This window comes from Scardinius erythrophthalmus (assembly GCF_964197995.2).
Source record: "Scardinius erythrophthalmus genome assembly, chromosome: 1".
NCBI classification, from domain to species: Eukaryota; Metazoa; Chordata; class Actinopteri; order Cypriniformes; family Leuciscidae; genus Scardinius; species Scardinius erythrophthalmus.
The window spans coordinates 7,444,385-7,460,332 of NC_138221.1; the positions used below are offsets into that span (position 1 = coordinate 7,444,385).

The 15,948-nt window shown below is 37.8% G+C and overlaps 1 protein-coding gene across 1 annotated transcript; it reads right to left on the bottom strand.

The window, feature by feature from the left end:
* Window positions 1-613: 613 nt before the first annotated feature.
* On the bottom strand, window positions 614-15,193 carry LOC308692650 (uncharacterized protein). Its single transcript, XM_081368859.1, has 7 exons — window positions 14,862-15,193; window positions 14,423-14,788; window positions 5,011-5,112; window positions 4,458-4,544; window positions 4,276-4,368; window positions 4,012-4,086; window positions 614-940 (listed from the first exon to the last, which is right to left on the bottom strand). Exons 1-7 carry the CDS (start codon window positions 15,115-15,117, stop codon window positions 780-782), a joined length of 1,140 nt encoding a protein of 379 aa, XP_081224985.1. The 5' UTR covers window positions 15,118-15,193; the 3' UTR covers window positions 614-779.
* Between the last annotated feature and the right edge of the window lie 755 nt (window positions 15,194-15,948).

Sequence of the window (15,948 nt, forward strand, 5' to 3'; positions counted from 1 at the left end):
AACTATACATACAGGATACCTGGAAAACTACAAAGACTGCAACATGCTGATAAACATATGTTACAGCAAAACTAATGAGCAAAACTATTCCATATTTCACTATTATGTCATTTATTTCCATGATTTGTCATGGCCTGGAATTCACAATTTGAAATTTCCCTGATATTTCCAGATTTTCCATGACCGTGAATCAGAGAATCAATGGCATGAGGGATCGAACGCCTCAGAAATCATTTCAATAAGAGAGTGTGTGTAATCCTGAAGAGAAGATAATGATGAAAGTGCTGAGAGAGTGTGTGAGGGAGACCAGTAAAGACAAGCCAGAAACACACACACGTCTGTATAACGTCACTAATGTAATGTTAATATGGTGAGCTATCATGGATAATGGAGTATCCTGTGGATCGTAGGAGAATCTGTCCTGTTTAAATCACTCGATGTCCTGAGACTGAAGAAACTAAAGACTTGATAAACTCATGACTTTACCTGCTGATTCACACCATCATCTCAGTTTATGTCCTTCAATGGACCGTGACTTTCTTTATTACTCATTTCATACATTTTAAAATGTACATTTTGTTTTAGTTTATTTTCTTTTTTTCTTCTATTCTTTCATCACTTTTATTTTTCTCTCTCTTTCTCATGTAAAACTCTGAGTATGCGAATAAAATCTGCTTTATAACTCGCCTTGTCTAACAGAATTAACTGATAAATCAGGGCTGATACTATGGTTTGTATATTTTGTAACTTTAACTCCATTAATCTGGTAAAACATGATTTCACAGCTCATATCTGTCACTGACTCTTGATGGAAGGAAATACTTACAGATAATAATATAGAAGAGGTTTAGCAGGAGCGCCAGTATAAAGAGGACTATAATCATCACACCTTCAAATCCGGAGTAACTCAGACTTTTGTCATAGGCAGATTTAAACAGAGCTGGAATAAAGGAAGAGAAACAACAATTACTAACATAGAAAAACTAAATATTAATACAGATCAGAGGAATTATATAAACCCTTCTCATTTAAACAGATGCTTTTATACACAACATTACAACACAGTCTCTGTCTGATCCTGACCCTTGACCTTTGTGCTGATGATGACCCCTGACCCTGACATGACCCTGACACATGCTGAGATGATATTCAGAAGTAGCTTTAGCTTCATTCTCAGTCACTAGCATGATGTCGACTGTAACAGTTAATGCACTGTTTTCATAATGAAGCGGTGACGATTATAAATGTGTTCAGTCACACAGAGATTCAGCGCTGAACATGTTGATATACTGACAACAACACAACAGGAACACAAGACACTTCACAGTATTAATGTCATGTGTTTAAGATTTCCTGCTGGATATTGAGAATATTACATCATTTAAGTGTAATTATTGTTCAACTGTTAATATGCATTAATGTGTTTATGGTAATGACCAGCCTGATCTCACACACGAAACGTACATATTTAGACGTAAATAAAAACGATCCAATTCGTATATATATTTACGTATTATAGTGACTTTTACTTATCATATGGACGTTATTTCAGGTTCGATACGTATCTATATTTACGTATTACAACTTAAAATACGTATAGATTCAACGTATATCCAGAAATGCATTAATATGACAGCCTGGTCTCATTGTTAATACGTAGTATTAATACGTAATTTTCAAAGATAGAAAACGTACGTTTTGTACGTTTGGATAGATGCTGAAACGTATGATATGGACGTATCTGCAACAATTAAACGTAACATTATTACGTTTTTTACAGCTACAAAACGTAAAATATTTACGAATCTTTCATATCATTAAGATATCTGTATAATTACCGTTTTATAGATAAATGGAAGATCCCTTAACCCCACTCCCAAACCTAAACATAACGTTACCCATTTTATACAGAATATAAAAAGGACAAAACGTACAGAGAGATGTGTAGGAAAATGCCAATTTTATTAACAATATAGCATTAAAAGATTTTTTTAGCAGCTAATCCTACTTCTACCCCTAAACCTACCCATAACAATTTCTTAAAACTACATAGGCTACAATTATGAAGAAAAATTACAACATACGTGTAATCACAATAATTTATTCATTGCGAACATGTCAAAACCGGTACCAAAATGTGTTGCAGTCACAGTCCTCTCTTTCAGTATAATAGTTTTGAATGAGGTACAGAGCAGAATTTAAGTTATTAATCCAAGAAAATGTTAATCCGGCTTCGCTCTGTGTGAAGGCGCGCGCGCTTCTCCGGCCCTGTCCCAAATGGCGCACTTCATGCGGACTTTCGGTCTCGTGGACTTGAATTGCGCGTGCTCGCTGAGTCTACGAGTCCGTAGACCGTCCCATTCAGCATTTTACTGCTCTGAAGTGTGCTCAGCAGCACCCCCTTTGTACCCTTGAAGCCCGCATAGAAGCAGGCTCCACGCACTTTAACTACCCTGGAATCCTTGCGAAAGGCCAATCAGACAACAGATGGGAGGAGATTTCGCTCACGGATAATTGTTGACATGGCTGAGAAGAAAATATTACGGTTTTTATGACGTAAATGTACATTTTACCAGTGGTTACCTACAGTTTATACAAACATTATGGTCATCGACCAGTGGTTGATGTCTCAAACATAATAATAGTGTGTTGAATAATACGATCGCATTATGATTCATTAAATAAATAGAACCGAATGTCAGGGCTTTACTGTAAACATAGTATGAATATTGAAACCTGTAAATTAAAAAAATTATGTTTAAATTATGTTTTAAAATTGTAATCTTAGGAACATTATGTATTATGTACACAACTGTATACATCATTTAAATAAGCATGATATATCTATTGTTTAATGCCCAGGTGTTATGCACAATATCAAAATATAGAACTGTAAAATTAGGATGTGTAACAGTTAGTTGACATAGAGATAAGACGTCGGGAGCGCAAAAACGTGATTTCTCCTGTCCAACAACAACCAGACCGTTATTTCCGGCGTGCCGATCGAGTCTGTCCCAAAACTACCTCTCAATGCGCCCTCGTGGACTCGCGCCAAGGGCCCTATAGGTCTGCACTACATGACGTCACCAAAGCGTGGACTCTGAGGAAGTCCACAAGTTCGGAGTGTGCCATTTGGGACAGGGCCTCCATTTCAAATGTAGTTTACCGACTGAAATACGTGAAATCTGTGGCGAGAGCCAATGAGCGTTTGATATCACTGCCGTAAAACATGTCGTATCGCTTCTTGGGGGCGCAATTTTTGAATTTGAATTCATCACGAGCGCGGGATTTGACAGATACGGACTGCGCTGCTGTGATAGCCTGTGAAATGGAGATGAAGATCACTCACTGGATAAAGGGCTAAATTAAGGATCTCTTTCTTGCAAACGTACGGATTCTAAAGATTTGGATTATAATATCAAGCTAATAAAATTGATGTCTTTTGTGAATTTATGTTGGGTTTTGGTGTATTATTGTTCTATTGGAGAAAACACATTTTGTGTCTCGCTGTAAATAAACTTAATATTACAAAATGGTTAAACGATTAAATAAGGTATTTTTAAGGTTTTAAAGTGTATTCTTGTGTAACTGCATCTAGGCTAATCCTCCGAAACGAGTTTGCAGCAGAAGGCAAGAACAGAGCGAATGGTTATTAGCCTATTTCTTGAGTAAACTGCATTTAATAATAATAAATGCGACTGAAAACGTAATTGATAATGCAATAGAGTCAAAACATTAATGCCACGATTTTAATATGCATAAATAAGAATACGTACAAATATTTACGTCGTAGAGTTGTTCATACGTAAATAATTTACGTTTTTGTGCTGTTAATACGTAAATATTTTACGTTTTAGAGCTGTAAATACGTCAGTATTATACGTTTCTGTGTGTATAAAACGTAAGTAAATGTACGTATGGTAGAATTACACTTTACGTAAAAATACACACGTATTCTCATGAGATCACGTTGCAGCCCCAGCGACTGGATTTACATTTGGATTTATTTACCTGAGTAAAAAACTGCTGAGAAAACCATGTATTCTGTGTCATAACTATAATTTCGAACCCATGTTTCAATCTTGCCTGTGAAACAGAAAAGATTCAATAATTACATCCACAATATCATTTACAACAGGAACACAATGAAACACAAATATCAATAAAACACTGAACAAATTTGTAAAGAAAAATTAATTGGTTTTACAGTTTATGTGAAAAGATTATGTGTATTATAATTCATATACTCTATAAATACTAATAAATCCGCCATACCTGTGAAGTTATTGACATATGGAGCCATCCAGAGCAACATGAGAGGCCTCAGAAAATAAAGAGCAGAACAATAGACCGACTCAAACACAGATCCTGAAACACAACCACACATTACTGTACATCTACACAGATATATGAATAATCATAATGCATTGATAAACCATCAGTCCTGAAACACTGACCTTCAGAAAAACCCCAGAGGACAAAAGCAAGAAACATCAGAATATATGGACAGAAGACGAGAAACATCTGAAGACGAAAGACTGTGTCTGAGAGAAGAGACACAATAACACATGATCAGTTCATCAATAATTATTACATTTAATAATTATTAAAACTATCATTATCAGTCATTCAGTTTTATTGAAAACACACATCTCTGTTCTTTCTGACCATTACATTTATGAGTGAATGAAACATAATATTATAAATAACTGAACACTGATGAAGAAAAGAAGAGTTGCTCTTTTCTTTTCTGTTAATACAGTAATAATAATTTAATATATATGTAATACAGCTGCATATACAGCCAGATGTTTTGTGACACTGTCAGAAAGACATGAGCATAAATAGTTTGTTCACACTGACAGTGATTAATTCACCAGAGGTCTTGAGGTCTCTGTGCTTTTTGTCACTGTAGAATAAAACTGCATCATGTCAGATCACTGTCACACTCCCATTGGTAGTCAACACATTTTGGAAACACTTGAGAAAAACTGCCTGTTATAACTGTACCTTCAGTCAGAGATCTGCAGTAGATCAGACAGCAGAGCAGAAGTGCAGATCCAGATGCAGAGATACAGAGAATCAGCATTATTATGTGGAGAGCAGAGAAACCTGTCAAACACACACACTTATTAATGCTGTTATTGTGAAAAGTTCCTTATATATATATATATATATATATATATATATATATATATATATATATATATATATATATATATATATATATTGCACAAATGTGTCCCTAAGATATGATTAAGTAGGAACACACACACATTTAGCTAAAAGGAGACATTCAATAGATTTCTACTGTTTCATAGCTAATTATAAATACTAACCCACACTCTAGCAAGCTTTGGAAATATTGAATAAAAGGTCTAAATGTAACTTATGGCTTCCTAAAGACAGGTTTATGGGTAAATAAATGAATAATAATAAAAAAATATATATACCAGGGCTATTATATATACCAGGGCTAAAATATATACCAGGGCTTTTACATGTCCTTCGGTCGGTCATTCACTTGTCTGAGTAAAAACATTTGTTTGAACAGGAAAAAAATGAGATTTTTTTTTGTGTGTGTTGTAATTTATTTACCCATAAACCTGTCTTTAGGAAGCCATAAGTTACAGTGGCAATAATAACTTTGTGAAACCTTTGGGGGTGGTGGACAGGGTTTAAATTAAGACAGGAGTTTGCCTTAATCCAGTTAAATGTGCATTTCTTTTATTTTATTCCATAGCTGATGTGTGCAGTTTTTTATTGCTTACATTAAAATAATTTTCTCTTGTTTTGTTTTTTAATTGCAGTCTTTTTCTTCTGCCATTCATGCTTATCAGCGCTGTGCAATCTTAAGCTTTTCTTGGTTCAGCTGCACACAGTCTGAAAAGTTTTTTTGGCAGTTTGCTAAAATAAAAGAGCCATCGTTTAAGCTGTTGACTTTTCTACCTTGAGAAAGAACATTAAACGAACAACTTAAAAGGGCATGACAAATCATGACATAAGACTGGCATCACTCACAACGTACCAATGCATTATCCTTCATGATGTTTGCATAGGTATACCATTACGACATCCTTCATGAATAAACATGACGTCTGATGTTTGTATATGTATATACCAACGTACCATCGCCTCACATATGCAAATATAGTCTCAAATACAGCAATTTCATTGGCTGCTGTGCGTGTTGTCGCGTTAACACGGACAAAAGGTGCGTGTTGACCAAGCGGCAACATTCTAATCTGAAAAATGAAGCCTACCCGGAAGTGCGAAAAACTGCAATACATTGAAAATCCGCTAGGGGAAGGTCCCAAAAGGGAGCAAATGTCCATAGACCATGTTAAAATGTCCGTTTTCACAGCATAAATTCATGTTTTTACAGGTTGGTCCCATGGACTTTTATTGTATTTTTCGATAGCTTCCGAGTGCCTGACAACTGTGAGGGGGGTGAATTTTTTTCATAACTAGATCGTATTTAGATATAAAATGTATGACAAATAAGGGCGTGGTTAACTTTGATTGACAGCTTGATTGATAGCTGATAACGAGCATAGGCTGCGCCAAGGAGAATGACAACATAAGAAGCGCCATTTTTTTAATACACAGTTGGAATATAATACTACTGTTTTTGTATCATGAAATGTAGTTTTAAGAGTTTTTCAGGCGAGAATGTAGTTGTTTAAAGCTCAAATCTGTGGTTTATTTATAAAGATTTATGAAAATTTGATCCAGGTTGTGAGATGCAGGCGATCACTGGGCGCTCGGCGCTCATGTACCCCGCCTGGAACAGCCTTTCCTCGGCTAGTCGTTCTGACGTTTGCCGCTGACTCTGGCATCTCTGTAGTGGTTAAACATGAGATATAATTCGTCTTGTGTATATCTAACGGGCGATTTTTGTTTTGGTCTCGTGAATCTATAATTTGTTCCCTGGCCAATCTTTTTGGCTGAGGGGAAGTTTCATAACTTTATAAGCTATAACTTTACCGTTGTATGGTTAGACTAGAGCGCTGACTGTTTGACTGAATTGTTTGCTTTATTTGTATAGCTTCTTGTACATTTTACTTATACTTTTATAATGGCTAATATTGATAAAAACTGAAATTTAACAAAAAGAGACTGGGTTGAGTTTTGTCATTTTAAATTTTAATACAACGGAGATGATCTGTAATGTTGTTTACTGCAACATCTGTTGTTTAGTACAAATGCACATATTGCCTGGACCATATTAAAATGTTTAATATTTTTATATTATATTTAAACGAAAAGAGGCAGGGTTGTGTTTTATATTTCGTTTTGTTATAAATAGGCTAACGTTATATGCAGTGAATATAATCAATACGCGTTGCCTGAACCACATTTGTGTGGCTAAAATGTTTAAGATTTCTTTAAATGAAAACGAAAAGAGGCAGTGTGGTGTTTTATAACATATTTTGTTTTTGTTGCCTAAAATATACATACAGAGATAACCGGAGTAGAAGAGCGAGCTGAGTCAAGTCAAGTCAAGTCATCTTCATTTATATAGCGCTTTTAACAATGTAGATTGTCTCAAAGCAGCTTTACAGAGATAAGCGTATAATTTAAGGTAACAGAGATTGTTTCGGCTTTACAGCAGAGTTAAGTTATTTCCATCTAAAGTTAGTTTTAATTGATTTGGTTCCGTCGCAATGATCATTTGTTATTAAATTAGGGGCCGCTAAGACGACACCATTCTCTCTACACAGACTTTAAACGCGAACCTGTGAGAAACGCTGATGACGTTCACATGCGCATTTAGAATGGGTTCTATAGTTATGTGCGTAAGAATATACGCAGGTTTGGAATTCCCTACAAGCCAAGCCTAAACAAAATACTTGTCTTTCCTTATAAATTTTGATAAGGAATTTTATTTTATTAGTTGCTTTGGGGTAGGACCGCAAGACGAATTTTCCCGACAACGCCTTATCTGTAGAGTGGTAGTGGGATCCTCCATAGGGAGAGACTAGTTGGCACTTCAGCACTGCGTTGTCATCGGTCCAGGTGAAGGTCCTTCGTCAGATCTGGATACGGCCTGGATCCGGCAGGCTGCAGGAAAAACCTTGGGATAAACACAGACACTAAAATTAGCGTAGATGCCATTCTTCTCGTGATGTAACGAGTACATCAGGATTTTTGGGAACTGTTCCCGGTTCCGGCTGACCTAATCTATGCAGCATAACATTAAATTATAGAAGTCTATAATGTATTATGTGAAAGCTAGGTCAAAGAGATGTGTCTTTAATCTGGCTTTGAACTGACAGAGTGTGTCTGCTTCCCGGACAATGGTAGGAAGACTGTTCCAGAGTTTTGGTGCTAAATAGGAAAAGGATCTACCGCCAGCAGTCGATTTTGATATTCTAGGTATAATCAACTGGCCGGAATTTTGAGATCGTAATAGACGTGACGGACTATAATGCGTTAAGAGCTCGCTCAAGTACTGCGGAGCTAAACCATTCAGTGCTTTGTAAGTAATCAGCAATATTTTAAAATTTATGCGATGTTTAATAGGGAGCCAGTGCAGTTTTGACAGAACCGGGCTAATATGGTCATACTTCCTGGTTCTGGTAAGAACTCGAGCTGCTGCGTTTTGGACCAGCTGTAGTTTGTTTATTAAGCGTGCAGGGCAACCACCCAGTAGAGCATTACAATAATCTAGCCTTGAGGTCATGAACGCATGAACTAATTGTTCCGCATTTGTCAATGAGAGCATATGACGTAATTTAGATATATTTTTAAGATGGAAAAATGCAGTTTTACAGATACTAGACACGTGACTTTCAAATGAAAGATTGGTATCAAAGAGCACACCCAGGTTCCTAACCGACGACGAAGACTTAACAGAGCAGCCATCAAGTGTTAGACAGTATTCTAGATTATTACGTGAGGAAGTTTTTTGTCCAATAATTAGAAACTCTGTTTTTTCAGAATTTAGAAGTAGGAAATTACAAGTCATCCAATTTTTTATATCCGCTATGCATTCCGTTAATTTTGTGAATTGATAAGTTTCGTTAGGTTTTGAAGAAATATAGAGCTGAGTATCGTCAGCATAACAGTGAAAGCTAATTCCATGTTTCCTAATGATATCTCCTAAGGGTAGCATGTACAGAGTGAACAGCAGCGGTCCTAATACTGAGCCTTGTGGTACGCCATACTTAACCTGTGATCGATGAGACATCTCATCATTTACTGCTACAAACTGATAACGGTCAGATAAGTATGATTTAAACCATGCTAGTGCATTTCCTGTAATGCCAACATAATGTTCTAATCTATTTAAAAGAACGTTGTGGTCGATGGTGTCAAATGCAGCGCTAAGATCGAGTAACACTAATAGAGAGATACAACCACGATCGGATGATAAGAGCAAATCATTTGTGACTCTAACGAGAGCTGTTTCGGTACTATGGTACGGTCTAAATCCGGACTGGAAATCCTCGCAGATATCATTTCTTTCAAGAAAGGAACACAGTTGTGAGGATACTGCCTTTTCTAATATCTTTGACAGAAAAGGTAGATTCGAGATCGGCCTGTAATTGACTAATTCTGAAGGATCAAGTTGCGTTTTTTTAACAAGCGGTTTAATCAAAGCCAGCTTAAAGTTTTTTGGTACGTATCCTAGAGACAAAGACGAATTAATGATATTAAGAAGAGGATCTATGACCTCTGGAAGTATTTCTTTCAGTAGCTTAGTCGGTATAGGGTCTAACATACATGTTGTAGATTTAGATGATTTAATGAGTTTAGTAAATTCTTCCTCTCCTATAGCAACGAATGAATCAAATTTTTCCTCAGGGAGACTACAATGCACTGCCTGATGCGATACTGTAGTAGACGGTTGCATAGTCATAATTTTGTCCCTGATATTATCAATCTTATAAGTGAAGAAGTTCATAAAGTCATTACTGCTGTGTTGCTTGGAAACTTCGGTGCTTGAAGCTTTATTTTTCGTTAGTTTAGCCACCGTTTCAAATAAATACCTAGGATTATGTTTATTTTCTTCTAATAGGGTTGAAAAATAAGCAGATCTAGCAGCTTTTAAAGCCTCTCTGTAAGTAATTGAGCTCTCTTTCCATGAAATGCGAAATACCTCTAGTTTTGTTTTCTTCCAGTTGCGCTCCATTTTTCTGGCTGCTCTCTTAAGGGCCCGAGTGTGCTCGTTGTACCACGGCGTTGGACTATTTTCTTTAATCTTCTTTAAGCGCAACGGAGCAACTGTGTCTAAAGTGCTGGAAAAGAGAGAGTTAAACGTTTCTGTTGTAATATCTAGTTCTTCTAAGCTATCTGAGATGCTGAGATGATGAAACTGATTAGGAAGATTATTAATAAAGCAATCTTTAGTAGCAGAAGTGATAGGTCTCACATATTTGAAACACGGAGTCGGCTTTGCAGCCTTGGCTAAATGCAAATTACACGAGACTAGATAATGATCTGAGATGTCATCGCTCTGCTGCAGAATTTCAACGGCATCCACATCTATTCCGTGTGATAATATTAGATCTAGAGTATGATTACGACGATGAGTAGGTCCTGACACGTGTTGTCTAACTCCAATTGAATTTACAATGTCTTTAAATGCCAATCCCAATGCATCTTTTTCATTATCGATGTGTATATTAAAATCACCAACAATTAGTACTTTATCTGCAGTCAATATTAATTCTGATAGAAAGTCCGCAAATTCTTTGATAAAGTCTGTATGGTGCCCTGGTGGCCTGTATACAGTAGCCAGCACAAATCTCAAACGTGATTTATCGTTTACACTATATATTTTTACATTAAGCACCAATGCTTCAAAAGAATTATATTTGAAACTTGATTTCTTAGTGGTTTTGAAACTATTACTATAGATTACAGCAACACCACCCCCTTTGCGTTTCAGACGAGGCTCATGTTTATAACAGTAATCTTGCGGGGTTGCTGTCAAACACAGCACATCTAGGTTATTATCTGAAATCATATCATTAACAATGAGTGCTTTTGAAGTAAGCGATCGAATATTCAGCAACCCAAGCTTTAGCATTTGCTCATCTGTATTATAGCTGTTTTTTATTTGTTGAACATCAATTAAATTTTTAACCTTAGTTGGGTTTAAACGTTTTTTGGATTTCCAAATTCGGGGAACAGACACAGTCTCTATATGATGATATCTAGGTGAAAGAGGCTCTATGTGATGGGATTTATCTGACCTTGGTGACGAGAGGCCGCTAGCAGACAGTCGGTTTAGCCAGTCTGTCTGCTTCCTGACCTGAGCCCCAGATTGTCATGTTTGAGCTCTAAGACTATGAGCCATATTACTAGAGAGAAGAGCAGCACCATCCCAGGAGGGATGAATACCATCTCTTTTCAACAGGTCAGGTTTGCCCCAAAAACTTTTCCAATTGTCTATGAATTCTATATTATTAAGCGGACACCACTTAGACAGCCAACCATTAAGCGAACACAATCTACTAACTATCTCATCACTCCTGCGAACAGGAAGGGGGCCAGAGCAAATTACAGTCCTTGACATCGTACTTGCAAGTTCACACACCTCTTTAATATTAATTTTGGTGATCTCCGACTGGCGGAGTCGAACATCATTAGTGCCGACATGAATAATGATCTTAGAGAATTTACGATTAGCATTAGCCAGCACTTTTAAATTTGCTTTGATGTCAGGCGCTCTGGCTCCCGGCAAACATGTGACTATGGTGGTTGGTGTCTCTATTTTCACGTTCCGTGTAATAGAATCGCCAATAACTAGGGCACAATCATTCTCAGTGGGTGTTTCACTGAGCGGGGCAAATCGATTTGTTATGGTAATCGGAACGGAAGAGTGGTTTTTAGATCCGCGACTAGAGCGATCCCTCACTGTCACCCATTTGCCCGGCTGCACAGGCTCTACTTCAGCCAGAACCGACTCATGTAAAGTGTGCACTATTCTATGCGCATCCAAAACATCTAAAGCACTAGCACTCTTACTATCCTCAATTAAAGTTTGGATGCGTGTTTCTAATTCTGAAATCTTCTCTGTCAACCTAACTGTCTCCTTACATTTATCACATATAAATCCTATATTGTCGACAGAGAAGCCTATACTAAACATGTGACATGAAGTGCAAGTGACAATAACAGGACAAGACATTACTCACCGTGTTTGTTGAGTGATTCTTACTCACCTGAGCTTTTTATGAACTCAAAGGCGCGGACGCGCGAGAGAAAAATAAATAAATAAAATAGCTGAGCGCACGGGTGGCGCGTTAACAGGCTAGCGAATTACTAGCGTTTTGTGCTAGTAGTACTAATAACAAAAGCTAGCGATGTCAGGTTAATCTGAGATGTTGGGTAAAATGTAGTAGTATAAACAACTAGAAATGGTAGTAAAATGATGGTTCAAAACAAAGAAATATATGGCTAAGACGGAGCTTATCGCACCGAATCAAACAAACACACTCACAGCAGGCAGCGAGGCAGGCAGCGAGGCAGACAGGAGCAATCGATCAGACAGGAGCAATCTGTGACGCGTGCTGTTCCATTTACAGAGATAACTGGACTCGCGTCCTTTACCCATATATGGATTGGCCAGAAGGTGGGCGGGGTTAGGATTTCCCAAGATTTTCCAAGATGGTGCCGCCCATACCCCCATAAACGGCCTCAAAACCGTTCTTCAGAGAGTCTAAGGGTGACGTCACAGACGCTTTGTCCATATTTTTTACAGTCTATGGTGTTGACACGGTCAAAAATCACGCGTTTCGTTTAAAGACTTTTGACCCCGATGGCCTGCCATAGTTTTCCCCTTTTGTTTGCTCGTGTTGACGGTGGCTGTAGGTAAGCGTGCTATGTTTTAATAGGTGATGATTTTGGGAATTGTTGGGGTGTGCATAACTTGAAATCGTGTTTATGTTAATCATAGTGCATACATTCTCTTCGCGTACTAAATAGGCATGATTCCCCGTATCCCATTGTGTTATCGGTCGGCATGACTGTGACCAATCCGTGTCTATAAAGCGTGCTATCTGGCGTGATATCCTGATGGTAAGTGTTTAAATGCAACTATAATTGGGAGTGGGGATAGTGTTATGATTGGTAACATCTCCTTGTGTGTTCGTTATAGGATTCTCCCTCTCGTTCTATGCCGTGATTGTTTGCTGCTGTCTTCGCGCTGTTAAAGCGCTGCGGTTTATACAGACGCGATCATCACCATTAATTATCATGCCGGTTTAGTGCCCTGCTTCACATTTCTGGCTTGTTTTCTAGCTCTTTTCGCTTGTATAGGAGCTAAACTGGCCTCTGTTTCTTTTTTTATTTTGATTTAAACAATTGAATCTTTTTTGGCTTTTTTTTTTTTTTCTAATTCTGTGGACGTAAAGTTTGTCTGACTTGGTTGAATTGATTTGCTTTTTCTTTTCTTAATTTTTGTAAAACCAATTAAATGGTTATAGCTCTGGATGCATGTGATCAATCATCTATTAATGCAACTCTATTTGTGTGTGATCATCTACTGAGTTCAAGTTGTTTTGTAGTAATCTCAGGTGACCAACTATTTGATCTTTCTAGGGTTTTATTGTTTTTTTTCTCCTTATTTCTGTTTGTTATTGATATTCATTGTTGTGAGGACTTGCTTCATTAGTGATGTCCATATTGCCATTTCTATGGTCATTTCTTTAGTTTCTTACTCTATTCTTACTCTTACTATTTTTTTCTTTTTTTGTTTGAAGTGGGGTTTCTAGTGTTTCTTGTTGGTTTTAGTGTCCAACATTTTAAACCATTTTTGTTTTAATAAACATTTGTATTTTTTGCTCTCTACTCACGTCTCTTGTCTAATTCTATGAGGGAACCGAACCTGTGTGCTTTACTTTTGAGGGGTGAGTATTTTCCCTGGGGATAACTCCTAGGGTGGCGCAGTCGGACTTTCTTACTAGTAAAAACTTGGGCTTGTGTCTCAAAATTGCACCGCCCCACCACACTTTGATAAATTTTGAATCTTAATAAACTGTATATACAACTGGACTGGCGAGGGGGTCGTGGTTCAGCGAGGTCTGCAGCGGGAGAGAGAGTCAGGAGACGAGCGGTGAGTAAATGGGTAAAGTGCAAAATAACAAACAAATGTGTCTTGTTGCAGTAAGTGGCGTGGAGAGACCGGATAAAAGCCGCAGGGATACGGGCAGATGAAGAGACTGGACTGAGGACTCGTGTGAACTGAGAATGGTTGCCCGCTGTGAACGGAGATGCTGATTGCTTTGATCTAAAGTGAACGCTTGTGGAAGTGTGTTCAGTGCCAGTTTGTTTGTCTATTGAAAAAGGCATAATAAAAGTACAAGTCCAAGTCAGCTGACCCTGTCTTCCTTCCTTGTTCTTAACATTGCTACAGTGGATGTAAATAATTAACTAAATTACACTTGTGTATTAGTGTTTTATGACTCACCCAGTTGCTCCAGCACTACAGTTGCATTGGCTGAATCTCTTCCAGCAAACACTTGACACATGTAAACCCCTTTATCCTCAGTTCTGACGCTCTTCAGTCGGACAGAGAAGTTTCCTTTGGGGATTTCAGCAGTGAAGAACTCAACTCTGTCTCTGTATCGCTCATCTGATGATTCTGGAAAAGTCTCGTTGTTTTGGTAGAGCAGAACCAGAATGTCTTCATCTTCATCATCTTCATCGGTTTTCTTCCATGAAACCTGTTCAAGGTCTTCAGGTGTGATGTGAGAGTCTACAGAGCAGTTCAGAGTGACGTCTTCACCCACAGATGCAGATATGGACCGATCTGATCCTGAGACTAGCAAACGCTCTGAAAGAACAAACTGTGTAAATATCACATACTCTCAAAGTATTTCTGAAGATCCATTTCAGTTCAGACTCACCAACATCTTTTATCTGAACCTCAGTCTCTCCAGACTCCTGCTGAGTGTGAACTGTACATGTGTATTCTCCTTTATCTTCAGCTCTCAGATCATCCAGACGGAGGGAGAAGTTTCCATGTTTAATCTCCTCAGTAAAGAAATGAGCTCTATCCTGATAATCCTGCTGCTGTGCCTCTGGTCGACTCTCACCACCTTCATACAGATGAACTAAAGTCTCTGAGTCTGTTTTTCTCCATTCCACCTCCAGATCCTCCATTAGTAAAGGTTCATCAACATAACAGGGCAGAATCACAGAAGATCCCAGAGGAGCGACCAGAGGACCAGAGGGACCGTGCACAGTCAACCCTGAAAACAAAGAGGGAAGAAAAAAGTGAAATAAAGCTGGTTTTGTAGTAAAAAAAAAACGATAATGACATTTTTAGCTGTCAAAATTTGCAACCCTATTTTTATATTGTAAAATTATATTCCTCCCTATTTTTCTAGTTTTACCCAATGCCAAGCACATACTGCATGATTTTAGCCCAGACTTTCACTCGCTATCAGTTGAAACTGCCGACAAATGCCTGGAATTAGGCAAATCGGTGCTCGTTTACATAAGTGACAAACGCGTAATGTGTGCTATTAAAGACCTATCTAAGAGAAGCTTCTAGAAGTAGAGTATCTTGCTCTATGTTTACCACTAGCACATGCTGATGACGTTTTATTCTTCTATACTAACTTGCGTCGTAGACTATGATTCAGTAAGTATCATCATCGTACAGTCTACGTACACATCGTATCTAAGATTAACAGTTAATAGTAGAGTCTGTTGCAGACATAAGGCTGTGTCTGAGGTCAGTTGTAGTTCTTGTTAATCTCTCCTTCAGTGATTCTGCTTGTTAAGAGCAGGTGTTCATCACTAATGCTCAGTCATCACTTAATTACTGCATTAAGTCCACTCTTGAATGGTCTTAGGCCTTGTCCACACAGAGACGCGTTCTGCTGTACATGTAAAAAAAAAAAAAAATCGTATTGCCATGTCATCCAGACGGATCCGGTGTTTTGGGAGACTGAAATCGCTATTATTTGAAACCGGGTCCCAGAATGG